General features: G+C 36.4%; 1 protein-coding gene across 1 annotated transcript in view; it reads left to right on the forward strand.

Annotated features, from left to right (window-relative positions):
• Positions 1 to 20,042, forward strand: part of Lrrk (Leucine-rich repeat kinase) — a 431,475-nt gene that overhangs the window by 183,011 nt on the left and 228,422 nt on the right. The window contains exon 16 of the mRNA XM_090380151.1: positions 19,415 to 19,544. Within this exon, the coding sequence (XP_090236277.1) occupies positions 19,415 to 19,544 (130 nt within the window). The remainder of the gene's footprint in view (positions 1 to 19,414; positions 19,545 to 20,042) is intronic.

Consider the following 20,042-nt stretch of genomic DNA (forward strand, 5'->3'; position numbering starts at 1 on the left):
GAAGATTTAGGAGAAGTCCGGTTGGCCTGCCTCCCTAAAATCCACTCATGCACACCTTCTCGATGGTAAGCCCTGTTACGTCACTTAGGTGGCAACGAACGTGTAGAGTGGTTCTCTTCAAGACGCCTGGTCAGCGTGAAGAGGAAAAGACCAAACCCTCCAGCAATGAGAGCACAACAATACAAATGGCCCTCAGTCCCCAGCAGCTTTCACTCTCCCTCTTACGGCAGCGAGAGGATCAGAGTGGAAGCAGAGGGTGCTAAGAATCTCTGGGTACGACCAGGCTGCCATGCACGGAAATTGAACTTGGCCTGTTATAACGTAAGAACACTCATCGGTGAAGACAGGATATTAGAGCTGGAAAAGGAATTAGAAAATGTGAATTGGAATATCATCGGTTTGGCTGAAACAAGAAGAAGAAATGAATCACTTATAAGTTTATCAAGTGGAAATCTGCTGTACACCAATGGAAACAGTGAAAGGAGTGAAGGTGGAATTGGGTTTCTGGTCCATAAAGATTTTAAAAACAACATTTTGGAATTCAAAAGTACATCACCAAGAGTGTCAAGACTAATACTCAAGATTTCTAAGAGATACAAGCTAAAGATTATAATGATTTATGCACCAACATCGAGCCATGATGATGAAGAGGTTGAAGAAATGTACACTGAAATTGAGACTCTTCTAGATGAGCAGAAAACCCACTACACTATTATTATGGGAGACTTCAATGCTAAGGTTGGAAAAAGACAAAACAGCACAGAAAGGGGAACTATAGGAAATTTTGGAATTGGTGAAAGAAATGAAAGAGGTGAAAGACTTGTGGAATTTGCAGAATCTCAAGGACTGTCAGTAATGAACACTTTTTTCAAGAAACGGGTGAACAGAAAGTGGACATGGAAGAGTCCAAATGGATTAACTACTAATGAAATCGACTTCATCCTCACTAACAGAAGATATATTGTGAATGATGTTACCGTCCTGAATAAGGTAAATGTTGGAAGTGATCACAGAATGGTAAGATGTACACTTGATATAGATGTAGGAAAGGAAAGGAAAAAACTGACTCGAGTAAATAATACAAAGGTCTTTGAAATAACAGAGGAGGAGAAAAAGCAGTATGTACTGGAACTTAAGAACAAGTTTGAGCTTCTGCAGACTGCTGAGGACCAAGATATCGACGAGGAATATTACAACTTTTTGAAAGTGATAAAGCCCAAGAAACCTATAGGGAAAAAGAAATCCAAAGAAGAAAAAATTAGTCAAGAAACACTTGTCATGATGAACCGAAGACGACAAATGAAAAGCAAGAAAAACACTGACAGGGAGAAAATCGAGTATACTGAGTTACGCAAAGCCATTAGAAAGAGACTCAGAGAGGACATAAGAAGATTTAACACAAGAAAAGTAGAACAAGCATTAAGGGAAAACAAAGGATTTAAATCAGCAGCCATGAGCAGTAATACAGAAAGACAAATGATACTGAAACTGAAGAATAGCGATGGTGTACTTATAAACAGCAGAGAAGGCATAATTCAAATAGCAGAAGACTACTATAGAGAATTATACAAGGAGCAGGGGAATGATGCCAGCAGTGGGGAAGATGGATTGCAAAGTAGCAACACGTACGACATACCCAATATTCTTCCTGATGAGGTAGAGCATGCATTGAAGAAAATGAAGAATCAGAAAGCCCCGGGGGAAGATGAAGTTACTGTAGAGTTGTTAAAATTGGGAGGAAGAGACATAACACAAAAACTGGCAAGGTTCTTCACAAAGTGCATTAGAAAAGGTGTGACGCCTAAGCAGTGGAATAATGCAATCATAGTTTTGCTGCATAAGAAAGGAGATAAATCAGAAATTGGAAATTATAGACCAATTAGCTTGCTATCCCACATCTACAAGTTGTTCACAAGGGTCATTACTAACAGATTAGAAAGAATACTGGATGAGAATCAACCGAAAGAGCAAGCTGGCTTTAGGACAGGATTCTCAACTATGGATCACCTTCATGTAATATCACAGCTAATGGAGAAAGCAAATGAATATAAAATACCATTATGCCTGGCATTTGTGGATTATGAAAAGGCATTTGACTCCATACAGCATAAGGCAATGTTTCGGGCACTGGAAAGACAAGGCATTGATACCCCATATATTATGATTTTGAAGAAAATATACGAGAGTGCTACCTCCTTTATTAGACTAGACAAAGACAGTAGGAAATTTAAAATTGAGAAAGGAGTTCGACAAGGAGACACAATATCTCCGAAGCTGTTTACTGCTGCCCTTGAGGAAGCTTTCAGAAGATTAGACTGGTCGCAGAAAGGAGTCAATGTGAATGGAGAGTACCTAAACCATTTACGATTTGCAGATGACATTGTGGTCATAAGCCATGATCCCAAAGAATTAGAGGAAAATCTTAATCAGTTATGCACAGCTAGTAAGGATTTTGGACTAAAGATGAATATGGCTAAAACAAAAGTAATGATGAACAAGTATGCCACAGAAAGGGAAATAATGATTGAAGGAGCAGTAATTGAAAAGGTGGAGTCATATACTTATCTGGGACAAGTTATTAGCTGTAATAATGATAAATGGCTGGAAGTCAAGAGAAGAATAAATTTTGGATGGATAGCATTCAGGAAATATAGTCACATACTGAAGAGCAATATCCCAGTTTGTCTGAAACGTAAAATAATGGACCAATGTATACTCCCCATCATGACTTATGGAAGTGAAACTTGGGCACTCACCAAAAGAATGGAAGAGAAGCTGAGAACTACACAGCGAAGAATGGAACGAATCATATTGGGAATAAGACTGTTAGATAAGAAGAGAAACACATGGATTAGGCAACAAACTCAAGTAAAGGACATTCTTATCAAAACTAAAGAACTAAAATGGTCTTGGGCAGGACACATAGCTCGAAGACATGATGACAGATGGACTAAGAAAATAACAGAATGGTATCCAAGAGGAGCTAGAAGAAAACCTGGAAGACAAAGGCGGAGATGGATAGATGAAATTCATGAGTTTGTGGGTAGTAAATGGATGTCCAGTGCTCAAAACAGAAGGAACTGGAAAGTTGCTGGAGAGGCCTTCATCCTGCAGTGGATTGAAAATGGCTGATGATGATGATGATGATGAATACTAAATTTGCTCTAAAAATGAAATATCATATTTGTAATGGCAATGAATATTATTATTATTATCACAAAAAGCAGCTTTTGGTATACCAGCTGTCTATTTAGATTTTTATATACTAGCTATCTATTTATTGCTGAAACATATGCTTTTAAAAAACTTATGGTTCAGCAGTAAATGGATAGTTCACTTTTTTTTCCTTTTTTTTTTTTTTTTTCAATACATGGGGAAGAATTCTATATAGCAGTATTATTTTCAAAATTAACCCTGTTAATTTTGAAAATAATTTAAAAGAAGTACAAAAGTAGAATTTTTTTTTTAGGACATTTATAAATATTTCAGAATTTCTCCCTCCATTACTTTATTTTGAGTAACTTACCCATTCTCCCATGTTATACAATTGCTTAACTATTGTGATGAAAAGGACACTTCATTGCATTAATTAAAGTAATTTATTTTGGAAAAAAAACTTAACTGAAACCTAACATTAAAGGTGGATCAAATTATTTTGTTATTATTCTGCTTACCTTCATCAGTTGGTAATTAACAGTATAAAGTTTTAGTTAACCAGTAATGTCTGCATTGCTTGTAAAATCTTACATGCTGGTACCTGGAAATGCTAAGAAACAAAGGATCTACATAAATCTAAAATTTCTTGCATGCATCTGTCCTGAAGGCTGGAACATTTAAAATTGTATATCTGGAGACTGTTCTGGAGTCCCCAGAGGAAAGGATGGAGAGAAGCTTGCCTATCATTAGGGATTATGGAAGTGATGTCAGCAGGTAGAGTGTTCATTGGCTGAGATGCTGGAGTGGAATGATTGGCTGTGAGCCAGTTGCCCTGCCACTAGTCATGTTTAATACCTTCCTTTCTACAGTACCAAAAACTATTTCCTCTAACTGCACCAAAATTGCTTTCCCCTGTTGGCACCCCAATTTATCAAAAAAAATACCTTTAGACGTGAATAAATTTGCATTTATTAATACTCTGATAACTTCTCTAGTATATTCTATATTATTGTCTACCTTAAACTTGTTCTTGACTCCAAAGTTAAGTCATTTTGTAGCATTAATCTTATAGACTGTGTGACTACTATGTTGGGTCCATGAAGGTTTTAGCTATACACAACCACCCATACAAAAATATGTAAATCAAAAATGTTACGTGGTGTATGATATCTAGAAAAGGGCATAAAACTGTATTGACCTGACTAATGCCAAAATTCATCAACGGGGGAATGGGCTGAATCTCTGACTTCTAAATAGATATGATTTCCTATGTGGTATAGCAAAGACAATGGCTGCACTAGTTGTGGTATCATTTGAGCCTCTAAGGATTGTAAAAATGTAGAAAACATCTGTGAATAGACACAGTTGCACCTAAAAATGTAAAGTAATACAGAGAGAGAGAGAGAGAGAGAGAGAGAGAGAGAGAGAGAGAGTGTAGTGCATCCAATGATCCAGAGGAGTAGACTAAGGCATTAATTGTACCAGTATATAAAAGAGAAGTAAAGCCAAATGTGGATATTACAGAGGGATTTCACTACTTAACTGCACCAGTTAAAATCCGTATAAGTGTAGAGAAGAAGGCCTAAAGTATTATTAAATGTAACTTGGGTTAGAACAGTCAGGTTTCAAGATGTAACTTTACATTTTCAGGGGATGCCAGGATCAAATATGCACACTGACAAAAATAGGTTATGGGAGCATAACAGGAACCTGTATTTAAGAGTTTTTAATAAGAGAGTATCTCTTATTAAAAACTCTTAAAAGAGCAGATTATCACAGTATCTGTGATAATCTGCTCTTTCAAATTTTAGAAAAATTGGTTGCAAGGATAATTATTTTAAGAGAAATAAAAAATATTGGAAAATGACTTAAGGTTAGCATTAGCAAGGGCACATGATGCATGCAAGAAATTTCACCATAATACCATAATGTAAAAACCTTCTCATTTCACCCATCCACTCACTCCAAATGTTTGTCTAGTTCTGCCTTGAATCTGTTTAAGCTATCAACTTCTACAACAACAGATGGAAGCTTGTTCCAGCAATCAACCACCGCTGGCTAAAGGCAAACTTCCGCACATCTATCCTACAACTGTCTTCCTCAATTTGAATTTATGCCCTCTCAGGTGATTATTAAACATGGAATGAGTTAGTACTTTATCATCACTTCTTTTTTATAATTTTTATGTATCATATAGCAAAAGATACAAGTTATTAGCAAAGTTTAGCATGAAGATGCAAAAATTTTGATCATAATTGTATGCAGATGATATTGTGCTGTTGAATAGTAACCTATATTGTCTTTAATTAATAATCTCTGAATAAAATAGATGAAAATTATAGAGAATATGGCATGAAAATTAGTTACACAAAAAAAAGTTATGAAAGACAAGGAAAATTAGGTTGTGAGTAATAACCAAAAACTGAAACAATTTAGTAATTCTGTGCATATAATTCTGAATCTAGGAACAGTTTTTAATGAAAGGTGGAAGATTAGACAATGATATAAAAAGTCTAATAAGTAAAGTAGAAAGTATAAGCCAGTTAAACAAACAAATTCAATCAGAGCAAAAGTGAAATTAGTATTAGTTGTGGCAGAAGTAAGAAAGCAAACTTATACAGCATGGCAAAAAAAAGTCCATTTTGTTTGTCTATCCATTCTGATATTTTGGTGTTATAATTCTAATAGTGTAATGCCAATAATCTGGTGTGGAAGTGGATAATTTGAACAAATTTAAGGAGAAATTAGACAAATTATTAGAGGGGGTTGGACTGGTGATGCAGGAAATGTTTTTTTTTTTTTTTTTTTGCTGATGCCGTGTAAGCTTGTTTCATTGCATTTGTCAGTCCTAATATTAATTTGTCCAGTCCTACTTTAATACCCACTTCCACAACAATTCTAACAATCAATTGTATTTGACTAAATATGAATTTTATCACTTCTAGTCCAAACACAGCCACTCCCCAGCTTACGTAATACTCTACTTATGGAAATTCGGCTTTACATAAGTTTTTGCCAGCCGGTGCAAGCTTACAAAAAATCGTGGAAACGTATTTTGCCTCCTGTAGGAATAAATGGAGGTATCGTGAAAATATTGTAATGTGAACCCAATAACACATTGTGTTTTTTTTTTTTTTTTTTTTTTTTTGGTAATTTGTTCCAAGACCTCGGAAGTTGAAATTTTCGCTATATAACTAAGCTATTTATCTCTCTAAAAGATCGTTTTTATAATGGAAATTGCATTATACTTTCATCGTTATCATACATTCTGTTATAAGAATCAATTTTGAATGCCTTTGTGGTATTTTTCTAAAACACATTTCTGAAGATCACTACAATAAAACAATAAAAAACTATTTTCACTTTCCGGGTTATTGGGCTTTTCTGTTAGCACAGTCTGTTATAAATGGATAGTAAACTCGATATTATTGCATATGCGATATAACTGATAATTGGGATTGTGTAGGTTTTTACATTATGGTATTATGGTGAAATGATTTCCCCTTCACTGAAATCTTCAATCATATAAAAAACTTCTCTTCATTCCTATTTAGTTATTACAATGGTGAAGGGAAAGGGACTAATGGAAACTGCAAGTGCTGGCAGTGCTAGAAAACAAAATAAAATTGATTTAGAAATGAAGATGATTAATTAAGAAGTACAAAGCAGGACAAAGTTTGTCATCTATTGCACAGAATTTGGTCTCACTGCTTCAACAATGAATACTATTTTAAGGGACAGTGCATGTATAAAAGAACATGTTAAAGGATCAACGCATTTAAGATCAACAATGATCACAAAACAGTTTTCAGGTGTTATATATATCGAAGATGGAAAAACTATTAATAATATGGATGGAAAATCAGATTCAGAAGCAAATGCCCCTTGAGTCCAATGGCCATTCAAGCAAAAGCAAGAAATATTTATGAAGATATTAAGGATAAATATGGCGAACCCTAAGCCAAGTTCGTGGAAAGCAACAGGTGGTTTAATAGGTTCAAGCATCGCGCTGGTTTCCAAAACATTAAAGTATGCAGTGAAGTCGCCATTGCCGACTTCACCTTCTGCAGCTGCAGAGAAATCTTGTGATCTGTTCGAAAAAATCCGTTTTAAATCTGCACAGCCATCAACTTCTGCAGCGGCATGCTTATCAGCTGGAGAGTTAATTCTGGCAATGATGCTCAAAAGGTAAAACTTGCTGACATTATGCCTGTCTCCTCTCTCATATTGTAATTTTATAATTTTGAAATTTTTGTAATTTTTGTAATTTTGTACACCTTTGTAATTTTTCCTGTGCATGAGATAAAAAAATTTGAATAAATAATTCTATTTACATGTTCGTCGAACATTTCTTTTTTGCTTCAATCAAATTCTGTCAAATTTGCTTCGATCAAATTTGGAAGTGCTGCATAAGCATTTAGGGAAATTCCGACTTATGTATAGTTCCGTGGAACGCAACCCTTACATAAGTCGGGGAGTGGCTGTATTTTTCAATTTATGTCCCCTTGTATGTAGTCATTCAAGAAAGTGGAAGGAGGCAATCAGCATATAGTTTACTCAACCCATTCAAAGCTTTAAGCACTTCAATTAGCTTACCTAGATTTCTTACTTTCAGATGCTGCAGTTTAAAGAATCCAGTCATTGTTGGTAAGAATATTCTTTTGTATCCCCCAGTTAATTGCTTCTCTGCACCCTCTCCAACGGATCTATGTTCTTCCTGAAATGAGGTTTCTAAACCTGTGCAATATTCTAGATGTGTCCTAACCATGGCTTTATATAATGGGATAGTGATTTCTTTCTTCTTTGGCATAGTTGTATATCATTGACAGAACTTAATGAACTGTTTCAGCAGCCTGTCAGCACTGCTTGAAGAACTTCACATTGCACTGTACACTTACCTCAGTCTTCTTCTTTTTCAGCCACCTTGAGTTTGGAGTTTGGTTTCATTTATTTAACTTATTTTTTTGTGTGTGTTTTTTGGCTCTGCTTTAGAATCTGTTTGTCAAAATAGACCTTAAAGCTGCTTTATATATGTTTGTTTTTGTTTCTTTTCTTAGGTTCTTATTGTTCCTGATGGTAGTATTTAAGCAATCATCTATTTTGTTACCATTATGTGCCACGGCCTCCATAGCCGAGTGGTCAGGAGCGGGAGTGCAATAGCACACGCTCTTTGAGTAGACCGGTGTTAAAGCCCCTGACTGCTGAATACGGTCGATCTACCAACCCACACTGGACCAGCATGGCAGATTATGGTCCATTTCCCTCAGCATGAATTGTTGAGGAGACTTCCATCCTGCAGTGGGTTGATAATGGCTGCACTTTACTTTTTTTTTTTTTTTTTTATGTGCCTGGTTTATGACTTTGGCCACTATTCTATTGCTGGTTTTATGTTCAAATTATGAAAATATTAATTTTCATATTTGCAATAATTTGAAATTCTTTCAAGATGATTTTCTGTTTTCTATAAAACAGGTAATACAGACATAAAAACTGATTATCTTTATTTTTTATTTTCAAAATAGTTTTTTTACTTTTAATACTTCTAAGTCAACATATGAAAATCCTCCTAAAGGATTATAAGATATAAATAACATGCACCATAGCACCATATGTAACCTACCCAGAAGCATGAATAGTTGCTAGACCCATTCTCCATTCCATTTCAACAAAAAATGTTTTATAATATTTATTTAAATTAGTTCCTGCTAAAATTCTACTTTATGATACTTTGCAATACATTTACAATACTTTGAAATGAAAATACATCATATTTATGTTTTTTACTGATTTAACTTGTTAATTTTATATTAACTTTAAAATTCATTTGCTCCAAAGTTTCTTTTATTTTTTTTATTAATTTTTTTTTTTTTTTTATAAGAATGCCATTGAATCTAAATCTTTACAATTTCTAGGAAGACATGTTTTTAATCTACCTTCATAAGCTTATGTCTTGGGGTTCATCATCATTACTATCTATGGAATCTTTATGTATATAATTTTCATTGTATTCATTAGCACTATTAGGGTTATATGTTTTACCTATTTCACATTCTGCAAGTTATACAAATTTATTTGTTTTTGTTTCATTTTCTTTTTACTTTATTCTTTCTTCAAATTTTCTTTGTCTGTCTTTCAGTTCTTTTAACATTTTCATTTTATTTATTTTTCGCTTTCATTTGTTATAAATTCAATTAAACTTTCATTTCTTCTTATTCTTGTGCAACCTCAAAATCAACTACAATAATTTTTCAATTCACTGATGCTTTTATTTTTGAGATACTTTTATTTTGATATTATATACATTTATGATGCTTTTATTCTTGCTTATACGGCAGCACAACCACTAAGTCAGAGGAGTTTACAATTAATTATTTTGATAGTGAATACAATCATTATTCTGTAATCAGGTCACAAAAGAGGTTAGGCAGGGCGCCTCCGTAGCCAGGTGGGAAGGAGCAGCAGGGCATAGCACACGCTTCTTGATTAGACCGGGGTTCGAGCCCGTCGCCACCAAATATGGAGGATGCGGAAAGGTCAGGGAATGACCACCGCATATCCCGGAGCAATATGGCCTTAGTTGCTAATGCTCCTAAAAACCAAACAACAAACAAACAGGTTAGGCAGACGAAGGCAGATTACGAGAAATCCTTGGCAAAAGATGCTAAGAAAAACAGCAAGGATTTCTTTAATTATATAAACTCTAAAAGGAAGGGGATGAATCTGATTGGTCCACTTGACATCGATGGTTCGAGTGTTGATGATCCTGCTCAGATAGCAAACAAACTGAATGAGTATTTTGCATCTACATTCACACATGAGGAGTTATTAAGGTTTGAAAATGGCAGAAGGTTATCAAATTGTAGCAGGATACTTAATGATTTTGTAATAACTGAGAGCAAAGTGGAGGAGAAATTGTTGAAGTTAAACATAAGAAAAGCACCTGGGGTGGATGGGATCTATCCAATTATATTAAAGGAGGCGGCAAAGCAACTAAGCAAACCCTTAGCCATAATTATGAGAGCATCCTTGGACTCAGGGGAGGTTCCCACGGTCTGGAGATGTGCAAATGTATCCCCAATTCACAAATGGGGATCGAAGGGGGACACGAGTAATTACAGACCAGTTAGTTTAACTTCTGTTCCGGGTAAAATAATGGAGCCACTGGTTAAAGATGCATTGCAGGATCATCTAGACAAGACTGCAGCAATAATTCAGACACAGCATGAGTTTGTTAAGGGAAAGTCTCGTCTGACAAATTTGATAGGATATTATGATGTGGTTACAAAGGAACTGGATGCAAAAAATAATTTTGATATCATATATTTGGATTTCAGGAGAGCTTTTGACACTGTTGCGCATGGCAGACTATTGTACAAATTGGAGCAGAATAGTATTAAGGGTAAGTTGCTAAAATGGATAAAAGGGTGGTTAAGTGGGAGAAGACAGAGGGTGGTAATCAATGGGTGCTGCTCTTCGTGAACTAATGTTATTAGTGGAGTCCCACAGGGTTCGGTGTTAGGTCCACTGTTGTTTTGTATATTTATCAGTGATATTGATGTAGGTATATCAGGCTTAATGTCGAAGTTTCCAGATGATACAAAGGTTGGCAGGGTTGTTAATGACAGTAATGGCAGTGTGCTACTGCAACAGGATCTAGATAATTTGGGCAGATGGGCTAAGAAGTGGCAACTGAAGTTTAACCTTGACAAATGCAAAGTACTGCATATGGGTAGCAGTAAACCCAGAGAAACGTACCAACTATGTGGTACTATGCTGTGTGGTGGTAGAAAATGAAAAAGACCTGGGAGTAATTGTGCAGTCAGATATGAAGTTTTCTGAGCAATGCAGACAGGCTGCCAGGGCAGCCTGTCTTGGGGTTTTGGTCATGGGGTTTTGTCAATGATATATAGGAATTTTGTTAGCAGGGAAAAGGAGGTGATTACCCCTCTGTATAAGGCAATGGTCAGGCCACACCTTGAGTACTGCGTACAGGTCTGGAGTCCTCATTTTAGGAAGGATGTAGATTTACTTGAGCGTGTACAGAGAAGGGCAACAAGATTGGTGAGGGGAATGAAGGGATCCTCTTACCAAGAGAGGCTTAAGTTCTGCAAATTGCAGTGGCTGGAGACTAGGCACCTGCGCGGTGATCTGATTGAGGTGTATAAGGCCTTGAATGGGTTGAGCACACTAAATTCTGATGGGATCCTTCCACTTGTTCAGATTACAAACCTAAGGGGGCATAAATTCAAATTAAGAAAAGACAGATGTAGAATAGATGTGCGGAAATTTGCCTTTAGCCAGCGGGTGGTTAATTGCTGGAACAAACTTCCATCTGTCGTTGTGGAAGTTGATAGGTTGAATAAATTTAAGGAGGAACTGGACAGGCATTTGGAGGAAATGGTGTGATTTTTTTTTTTTTGGCTGATGCTGCATAAGCTCATACACTTGCTTTCTTGCATCGCATGCCACTACTACTACTATTAACTGTATTTAGCATCTGTTTACAGACTTCAACCATGGTCCACTCAAATGTGTGTGAATTACTGCACTCTTACACTTAATCATTTGACTGTGTCAGCCCTCAATATCTACATGTGATTTTCTCTCATTTTTTATCAACAAAATTATTAAAATTCAAAATTACTCAAATTACTCGTGATTTTCTCATATTTTTTAAATAATAAAAATATTTATTTATTAATATTCTATTCATTAATAAAAATTAATTACTCATGGTTTTTCTAATTTTTTAAGAATTTCTAAGCTTTTTTCTGAGATTTTATATAATTGTGTATGCTTAATCTTTGAACTTTTAAGCGGTCACATTCTCCCTCATAATTATGTTTACTAAGGAGATAATTTTTTGCGTATACAGTGTGCACACTGTATGCTACCATCATCCTTTGAATATATGGGCAGAATTGTCCATCCTATGACACTGTAAAATAATGGAAATGGGAGTTCCAGTGCGATCGTACAAGTTTCTTTGACGAGCCAAGAGAAGGAAGGCCATTAACATCCACAGACAGTGAAACGGTTGCAAAGATTGAGCAGCTGATGCTGAGTGACAGATGTGTGACAATTCATTTCATCAGAAATGCAGTGGGAATAAGTTATGGATCTGTCCACGGCATTTTACATAACCATCTGCACACGTCTATGGTTTCCGCATGATGGGTTCCAAGATTGCTGATGCTTTTGCGGAAGCAGTGTCGAATGCAATGTTCTTGCCAACTGTTGGATTTGTGTAATGTGGATGTTGAGAATGTTTTTGATCGGTTGGGGACAAATGATGAATGCTAGGTGTACCAGTATGATCTGGAAACTAAAGACATATCAAAGCAGTGGAAGCAAACCTCCTCCCCACCTCACAAAAAGGCAGAGACCACTCCATCTGCAAAGAAGGTGATGTCCATGTTTTGGGACAGAAAAGTGGTTATCCTGAAAGATTACCTACCTCGTGGTTCCACACTTACAGGAGAATACTACAGAAATCTTTTGAAAAAGTTACTTGATGCTTTGAAGGTGAAAAGGCATGGAATGTTAACCAAATGTGTTCGTCTTCTGTCAGACAGTGAACCGGCTCACATGACCATTGCCACCACCAACTTTGTTGCCCAGTGCGGCTTTGAACTACTGTAGCACCCATCCTGTTCTCCTGACCTAACACCATCAGAACTTCTTGTTTCAAGAAATGAAGAAACCATGTCTTTGTGTGTGCGCGATGTAAGGAGTGTAAGGAAATCAGGCGACAACTCAGCGTTGTTATTCATTTTGGGCCTATATGAGAGTTTGAGGGACAGGGTGGATGCCCTCGAAGGAAATAAATTGAGGGGCCCATCAAGCTCTCAGCTGCCCACATCAACGCCAGAGCTTGCACTTGGTCATCGCGCAACACAGCGGCAAACCCCAAGGCAGAATGCGCTGGTCCCACAGGAACTATTAGTTGTTGGTGACTCTATTGTCAGGGAAACGGGGAACATGCTATGTAAAAAGGATAGGTGGAACAGGACCAGGGTATGTCTGCCAGGGGCAAAGGTTGATGACGTTGTAGAGCGAATATCATCTTTTAAGGGCACAAAAGGTGATATAGTTGTACACGTTGGCACTAATGATATTAAGAGTAGGAGACCGGCAGAATTACTTAACAAGTACAGGTCACTGTTGAAAAAAAGCCGAGAATTAGGGTTGAATTTGAAAGTGTCTGCAATTCTGCCCAGACACGATAGGAGGGAGTATATGATGAGAGCCTTGTCGATCAATTCGGCCCTGGAAAGATTGTGCAAGGCTCAAGGGGTAGAATTTTTTTCAGCCTGGACTGTACTTGTTAACAGGAGAGATTGCTTCTACAGGGATGGGATACACTTAAATAGAAAGGGTGCAAGAATATTTGCTGATGCTATCGAGGCAGTGTTAGGTGGGTCGGAAAACTGCTAGCTTGGGGGGATACAAAGACTAATAGTTTAACAGTAACCGCAGGCAGAGGTGAAGGTGATTCTTGCACAACTTCTATTAGAATAAGAAGCGACCTGGAGCGAGGGGTGTTGGGGGTTTCAGGGACGGATGGCAGTCATCCTGGAATAGTTGGGTATATGGGATGTGTTAGGGTAACAAGGAATAGGCATAGGAGCATGTATGCTTGCATGTATACCAATGCTAGAAGTATAGTAAATAAATTTGATGAATTTGAAGTGTTGGTCAAGACATCAAAGGCGGATATTGTTGGGATAGCAGAGACGTGGTGTCACAAAGATATAAGGAATGCAGAACTGGAATTTGGGGAGTACAATGTGTACAGAAAGGATAGACAGGACAGAAAGGGAGGAGGTGTTATGCTGTTAATTAAGAAAAACATAAAATCAAAAGAAGTGCATCCAGTTGATATAGATGGACAGTGCACTGTTGAGTCAGTTTGGTGTGACATAAGCACTGCGAAAGCAAAAATAAGAGTAGGAGTGTGTTATAGGCCTAATGACTCGAATGAGTACAATGAACAATTGTACAGAGAAATAGAGTGGGCCAGTAAATCAGAATGTCTTATAATGGGGGATTTTAACTTCCCAGATATTGACTGGAACTTGTGGGTTGGTCACTCACACACTAGTCAGACTTTTGTGGATTTATTGGATGATTGTTTTCTGCAGCAGCATGTTCGAGAGGCAACCAGAGAAAGTAATACTCTTGATCTGGTTATCAGCAGTGATCATTCGTGTATTAAGAATTTGCAGATAAAGGAACCACTAGGTGGCAGTGATCACAGTGTGCTGAAGTGGGATTTACTCAAAGAGGTAACTACCGTCAGGGGTAAAGGAAAGGGTTTTTGCTTCCGTAAAGGGGAGTACAGTGGTCTCAGACAGTTTTTAAATTCTGTACAGTGGGATCAACTGACGATGTTACAAACAGTAAATTCTAAGTGGGAAGCATTCAAGGAATTAATCGTGGAAGCTACTAGCCTTTTCATACCGATGAAGAAATATTGTTCAAGGTTTAGGCCTAAATGGTTATCAAATGAACTAATGAGACTCGTGACAGAGAAGAAAAATGCATGGGATGCATATAAATTATCAGGCGACGCAGAAGCCTGTAGCAGATATAAGCTAGTCTGTAATCAGGTCACAAAGGAGGTTCGGCAGGCAAAGGCGGATTACGAGAAATCTTTGGCAAAAGATGCTAAGAAAAACAGCAAGGATTTCTTTACTTATATAAACTCTAAAAGGAAGGGGATGAATATGATTGGTCCACTTGACATCGATGGTTCGACTGTTGATGATCCTGCTCAGATAGCAAACAAACTGAATGAGTATTTTGCATCTACATTCACACGTGAGGAATTATTACAGTTTGAAAATGGAAGAAGGTTATCAAAGGGGAGTACAGTGGTCTCAGACAGTTTTTAAATTCTGTACAGTGGGATCAACTGACGATGTTACAAACAGTAAATTCTAAGTGGAAAGCATTCAAGGAATTAATCGTGGAAGCTACTAGCCTTTTCATACCGATGAAGAAATATTGTTCAAGGTTTAGGCCTAAATGGTTATCAAATGAACTAATGAGACTCGTGACAGAGAAGAAAAATGCATGGGATGCATATAAATTATCAGGCGACGCAGAAGCCTGTAGCAGATATAAGCTAGTCTGTAATCAGGTCACAAAGGAGGTTCGGCAGGCAAAGGCGGATTACGAGAAATCTTTGGCAAAAGATGCTAAGAAAAACAGCAAGGATTTCTTTACTTATATAAACTCTAAAAGGAAGGGGATGAATATGATTGGTCCACTTGACATCGATGGTTCGACTGTTGATGATCCTGCTCAGATAGCAAACGAACTGAATGAGTATTTTGCATCTCCATTCACACGTGAGGAATTATTACAGTTTGAAAATGGAAGAAGGTTATCAAATTGTAGCAGTGTGCTTAATGATTTTGTAATAACTGAGAGCAAAGTGGAGGAGAAATTGTTGAAGTTAAACATAAGAAAGGCACCTGGGGTGGATGGGATCTATCCAGTTATATTAAAGGAGGCGGCAAAGCAACTAAGCAAACCCTTAGCCATAATTATGAGAGCATCCTTGGATTCAGGGGAGGTTCCCACGGACTGGAGATGTGCAAATGTATCCCCAATTCACAAAGGAGGTTCGAAGGGTGACACGAATAATTACAGACCAGTTAGTTTAACTTCTGTTCCGGGTAAAATAATGGAGTCACTGGTTAAAGATGCATTGCAGGATCATCTAGACAAGACTGCAGCAATAATTCAGACACAGCATGGGTTTGTTAAGGGAAAGTCTTGTCTGACAAATTTGATTGGTTATTATGATGTGGTCACAAAGGAACTGGATGCAAAAAATAATTTTGATATCATATACTTGGATTTCAGGAAAGCTTTTGACACTGTTGCGCATGGAAGACTACTGTACAAATTGGAGCAGAATGGTATTAAGGGTAAGTTGCTACAATGGATAAAAGGATGGTTAAGTGGGAGAAGACAGAGGGTGGTAATCAATGGGTGCTGCTCTTCGTGGACTAATGTTATTAGTGGAGTCCCACAGGGTTCGGTGTTGGGTCCACTGTTGTTTTGTATATTTATCAATGATATTGATGAAGGTATATCAGGCTTAATGTCGAAGTTTGCAGATGACACGAAGGTTGGCAGGGTTGTTAATGACAGTAATGGCAGTGTGCTACTGCAACAGGATCTAGATAATTTGGGCAGATGGGCTAAGAAGTGGCAACTGAAGTTTAACCTTGACAAATGCAAAGTACTGCATATGGGTAGAAGTAACCCCAGAGAAACGTACCAACTGTGTGGTACTACACTTAAGGTGGTAGAAAATGAAAAAGACCTGGGAGTAATTGTGCAGTCAGATATGAAGTTTTCTGAGCAATGTAGACAGGCTGCTAGGGCAGGTCATGGGGTTTTGTCAATGATATATAGGAATTTTGCTAGCAGGGAAAAGGAGGTGATTGTCCCTCTGTATAAGGCAATGGTCAGGCCACGCCTTGAGTACTGCATACAGGTCTGGAGGCCTCATTTTAGGAAGGATGTAGATTTGCTTGAGCGTGTACAGAGAAGAGCAACACGATTGGTGAGGGGAATGAAGGGATCCTCTTACCAAGAGAGGCATAAGTTCTGCAAATTGCAGTGGCTGGAGACTAGGCACCTGCGCGGTGATCTGATTGAGGTCTATAAGGCCTTGAATGGGTTGAGCACGCTGAATTCTGATGGGATCCTCCCACTTGTTCAGAATACGAACCTACGGGGACATAAGTTCAAATTAAGAAAGGATAGATGTAGAATAGATGTGCGGAAATTTGCCTTTAGCCAGCGGGTGGTTAATTGCTGGAACAAACTTCTATCTGTCGTTGTGGAAGTTGATAGGTTAAATAAATTTAAGGAGGAACTGGACAGGCATTTGGAGGGTATGGTGTTATTTTTTTTATTTTTTTGGCTGATGCTGCATAAGCTCCTACACTTGCTTTCTTGCATCAAGTGCCACTACTACTACTACTACTACTACATTGTGTGGACGCCGCTTTAATTTATCTTAGGAAGTCATCAGTGAAGTGGAATTGTGGTTTCAGGCAAAAAGTGCAGACTTCTATGATCAAGGCATTAAACAACTGATTCATAGATGGGATAAATGCATTACTATACATGGAGAGTACATAGAAAAGGATTAAAGTTCCTGTGATGTTTCACCTTATCTAGGGCTATTATTTCTAGATAAGGATATGAACTTTTTGATACCCCCTTGTATTTTTAATTCTGAATAAGTTTTTGATTTTGGAATTTATTACATACCTTCATTCCTTTTATTCCCATTAAACTTCTTACATATAAATTTGACTTTCTATGTATCTTCAAATAAACTGATTGTACTTTTCTTTCACATCCACATAAAACGGTTTTTCTATATTCATCTAACTTTTATGTCAATATTTTTATCAATTTATTCTTTTAACAATATGGATTAAATATACTGAATTCACTGCCATCTTTTTTTCTTACATTTATTACAGGTTGTTATCATATTTATAAGCATAGGATTTAGGGCTAAAAAGCCTCAAACTGCAAGAAGAGTTTATTATCATATAAATTAGTGCAATAGCAACATTTTCATATACAGCAAACCAACCAAAGTTGTGCAGTGGCATCATTATGTAACATCTCATATTGTGAATTCCTTTACAATGACTTGCTTATCTCCTTATACCTTGAATAAGTAATGCTTCCTCAGTAGAGAAGTGGGAGCCACCACATGGATGGTTGTTTTAGAGCTATTTGGCCTCTAATTAGTGAGTGGGTAGGTGACCTGATGATATAACAGCTGAAAACTCAGTTGTGAATTAAATTGCATATAAGTTGAAAGCATAGAAATGATGCTTTTACGCTAACTTATATGACAATAAATTCTTCTTGTAGTCTGAGGCCTCTTAACACTAAATCCTGTATGTATCAAACTACACTCCACTTGGCATTTCTCATATTGTAAAATTAATTTACAACTGGGTTTGTCAGCTGTTAAACCCTCAGGGTATTTGGTCCTTCATTGGTGAAGGACCAAATAGCTCTGAAACAGCCATTTGGTTGGTGGTATCCACTGAGAATAAGTAATGGTGCTCTTTTCTACTGGAGAAGCATTACATAGAAATGATGCTATTGCACTAGCTTATATGCCATTTATAAGATAAAGGCCGACCGGGCTAGCCGAGTGGGTAAAGTACCTGCCCGGCAACCCAAAGGTCGCGGGTTCGATTCCCGCCTCGGGCTTGGATCAAAGTACTGCAAAAACCTTGGGAGGTGCAATATGGCCACAGAAGCCGATGCGCCAACAACTACCAAATCAAAAAAAAAAAAAAAAATAAGATAAAGATTTTTTATAAAATTCATTTTCATAATGTGTACAAATAAAACATTTGGAGTTGTTTTATTTGTACACATTATTTAAGTGTAAAAATAAAACAATTGAACATAAATTTTATAAAATATTAAGGTGTCTAAAATGAATAAAGTTTTTATGTTTGTTTAAATAAATAATTTATATTTCCTTACCACATTCACATAATGATAGTTCTTTATAATCATTTAACTTTTTATGATTATTAATCATTAAAAATTATTAATAAATGGAAATTCTTAATTTCATAATTAATGGAAACATATGATCCTTTATTGATTAATTTACCTCTTTTAACATTTAAAAATGTGAAAATAATATTGCAGTTTTTGATGCCGAAGATGTTAAATTTCTTTTTTGTGTAACAAGAGATCAGTTTGATATACTACTCTTAAATTTATTTCATGACATAACAGTATAATATTATTGTTATTCTGGAGATTCCAGAAGAAACTACTTTTGAAGTTCTGTTTAAAATTAAACTATTGGTAGTACTGACATATATGGTTTTTTTTTTTTTTTTTTTTGCATAATTCTATGTAAAATATCATAAGAAAAAAGGAAATCTCACTTTTTTCATGTTTAGGTCAAATTCAGTTTATAATGATTCAAATTATGCACTTGGTTCTGATATTTCCATATTCTGTAGCATAAGTGTATTTATGTAAAGTGTGGAGACTGATCAGTAACTGTGTATTATACATATGTATATTCATAATATACTTTGTTTCACAATAATGTTTGTTATTGCAATATATTGGGATGAAATTTTCTGCCCCATTTATAACATAAATAATTTTTACTTTTGGATTAATTAAATTATTTCTTTATTCTGTGGAATTATTTTATCCATCCTTATAGGAAGTAAAGAGAGACTTTTGGAACAGAAAATTCCAGCAACATATCTTGCTTTAGAAGATGTTGTTGGACATCTTTCAGTAGAAAGACATCTCCAGGGAAAAGATCCTGTATTAAGAGCAGAACAGTATAGGTATGGCTTAATATTTTTCTTCTAAGAATTTTTGTTATTTAGTCATTTAATAAGTATATAACAATTAATAAAATCACATTACATTATAGTAGTTTCAGCTTTCAGTTTTATACCAAATTAGAAGCATTTCAGATATTCCTATTGTAATGAGTTTTAAGAACATGTTAAGATCTTATTCCCTATGTAGTTGCTTGAAAATATGGATCTGATACTGAATATTTTTTATAGGAATAAATGATTTTTTTTTTTTTTTTTTCAGAATTAAGTTCATTTGTTAATAGTAATTTGTTGGAAGATATTTCTTAAATATACCCTGGGTCAAAAAGCTGAATGTAGTTGGCAATCAAACCACTTTATTTTGCTTCACGTGAATTTTGATTGCAAGATTTGATTTACAACTTGCCCATCTTAAATGGGGAGGAATAGATCCCTAAGGAAGTTTTAGTCATGGTTGCTTTTTTTTTTTTTGGCCAGTGCAGCAAAAGCCTCTTGCTTCCT

Source organism: Mastigoproctus giganteus, chromosome 8 (genome assembly GCF_048544385.1).
Source record: "Mastigoproctus giganteus isolate SK-2022 chromosome 8, ASM4854438v1, whole genome shotgun sequence".
NCBI lineage: Eukaryota > Metazoa > Arthropoda > Arachnida > Uropygi > Thelyphonidae > Mastigoproctus > Mastigoproctus giganteus.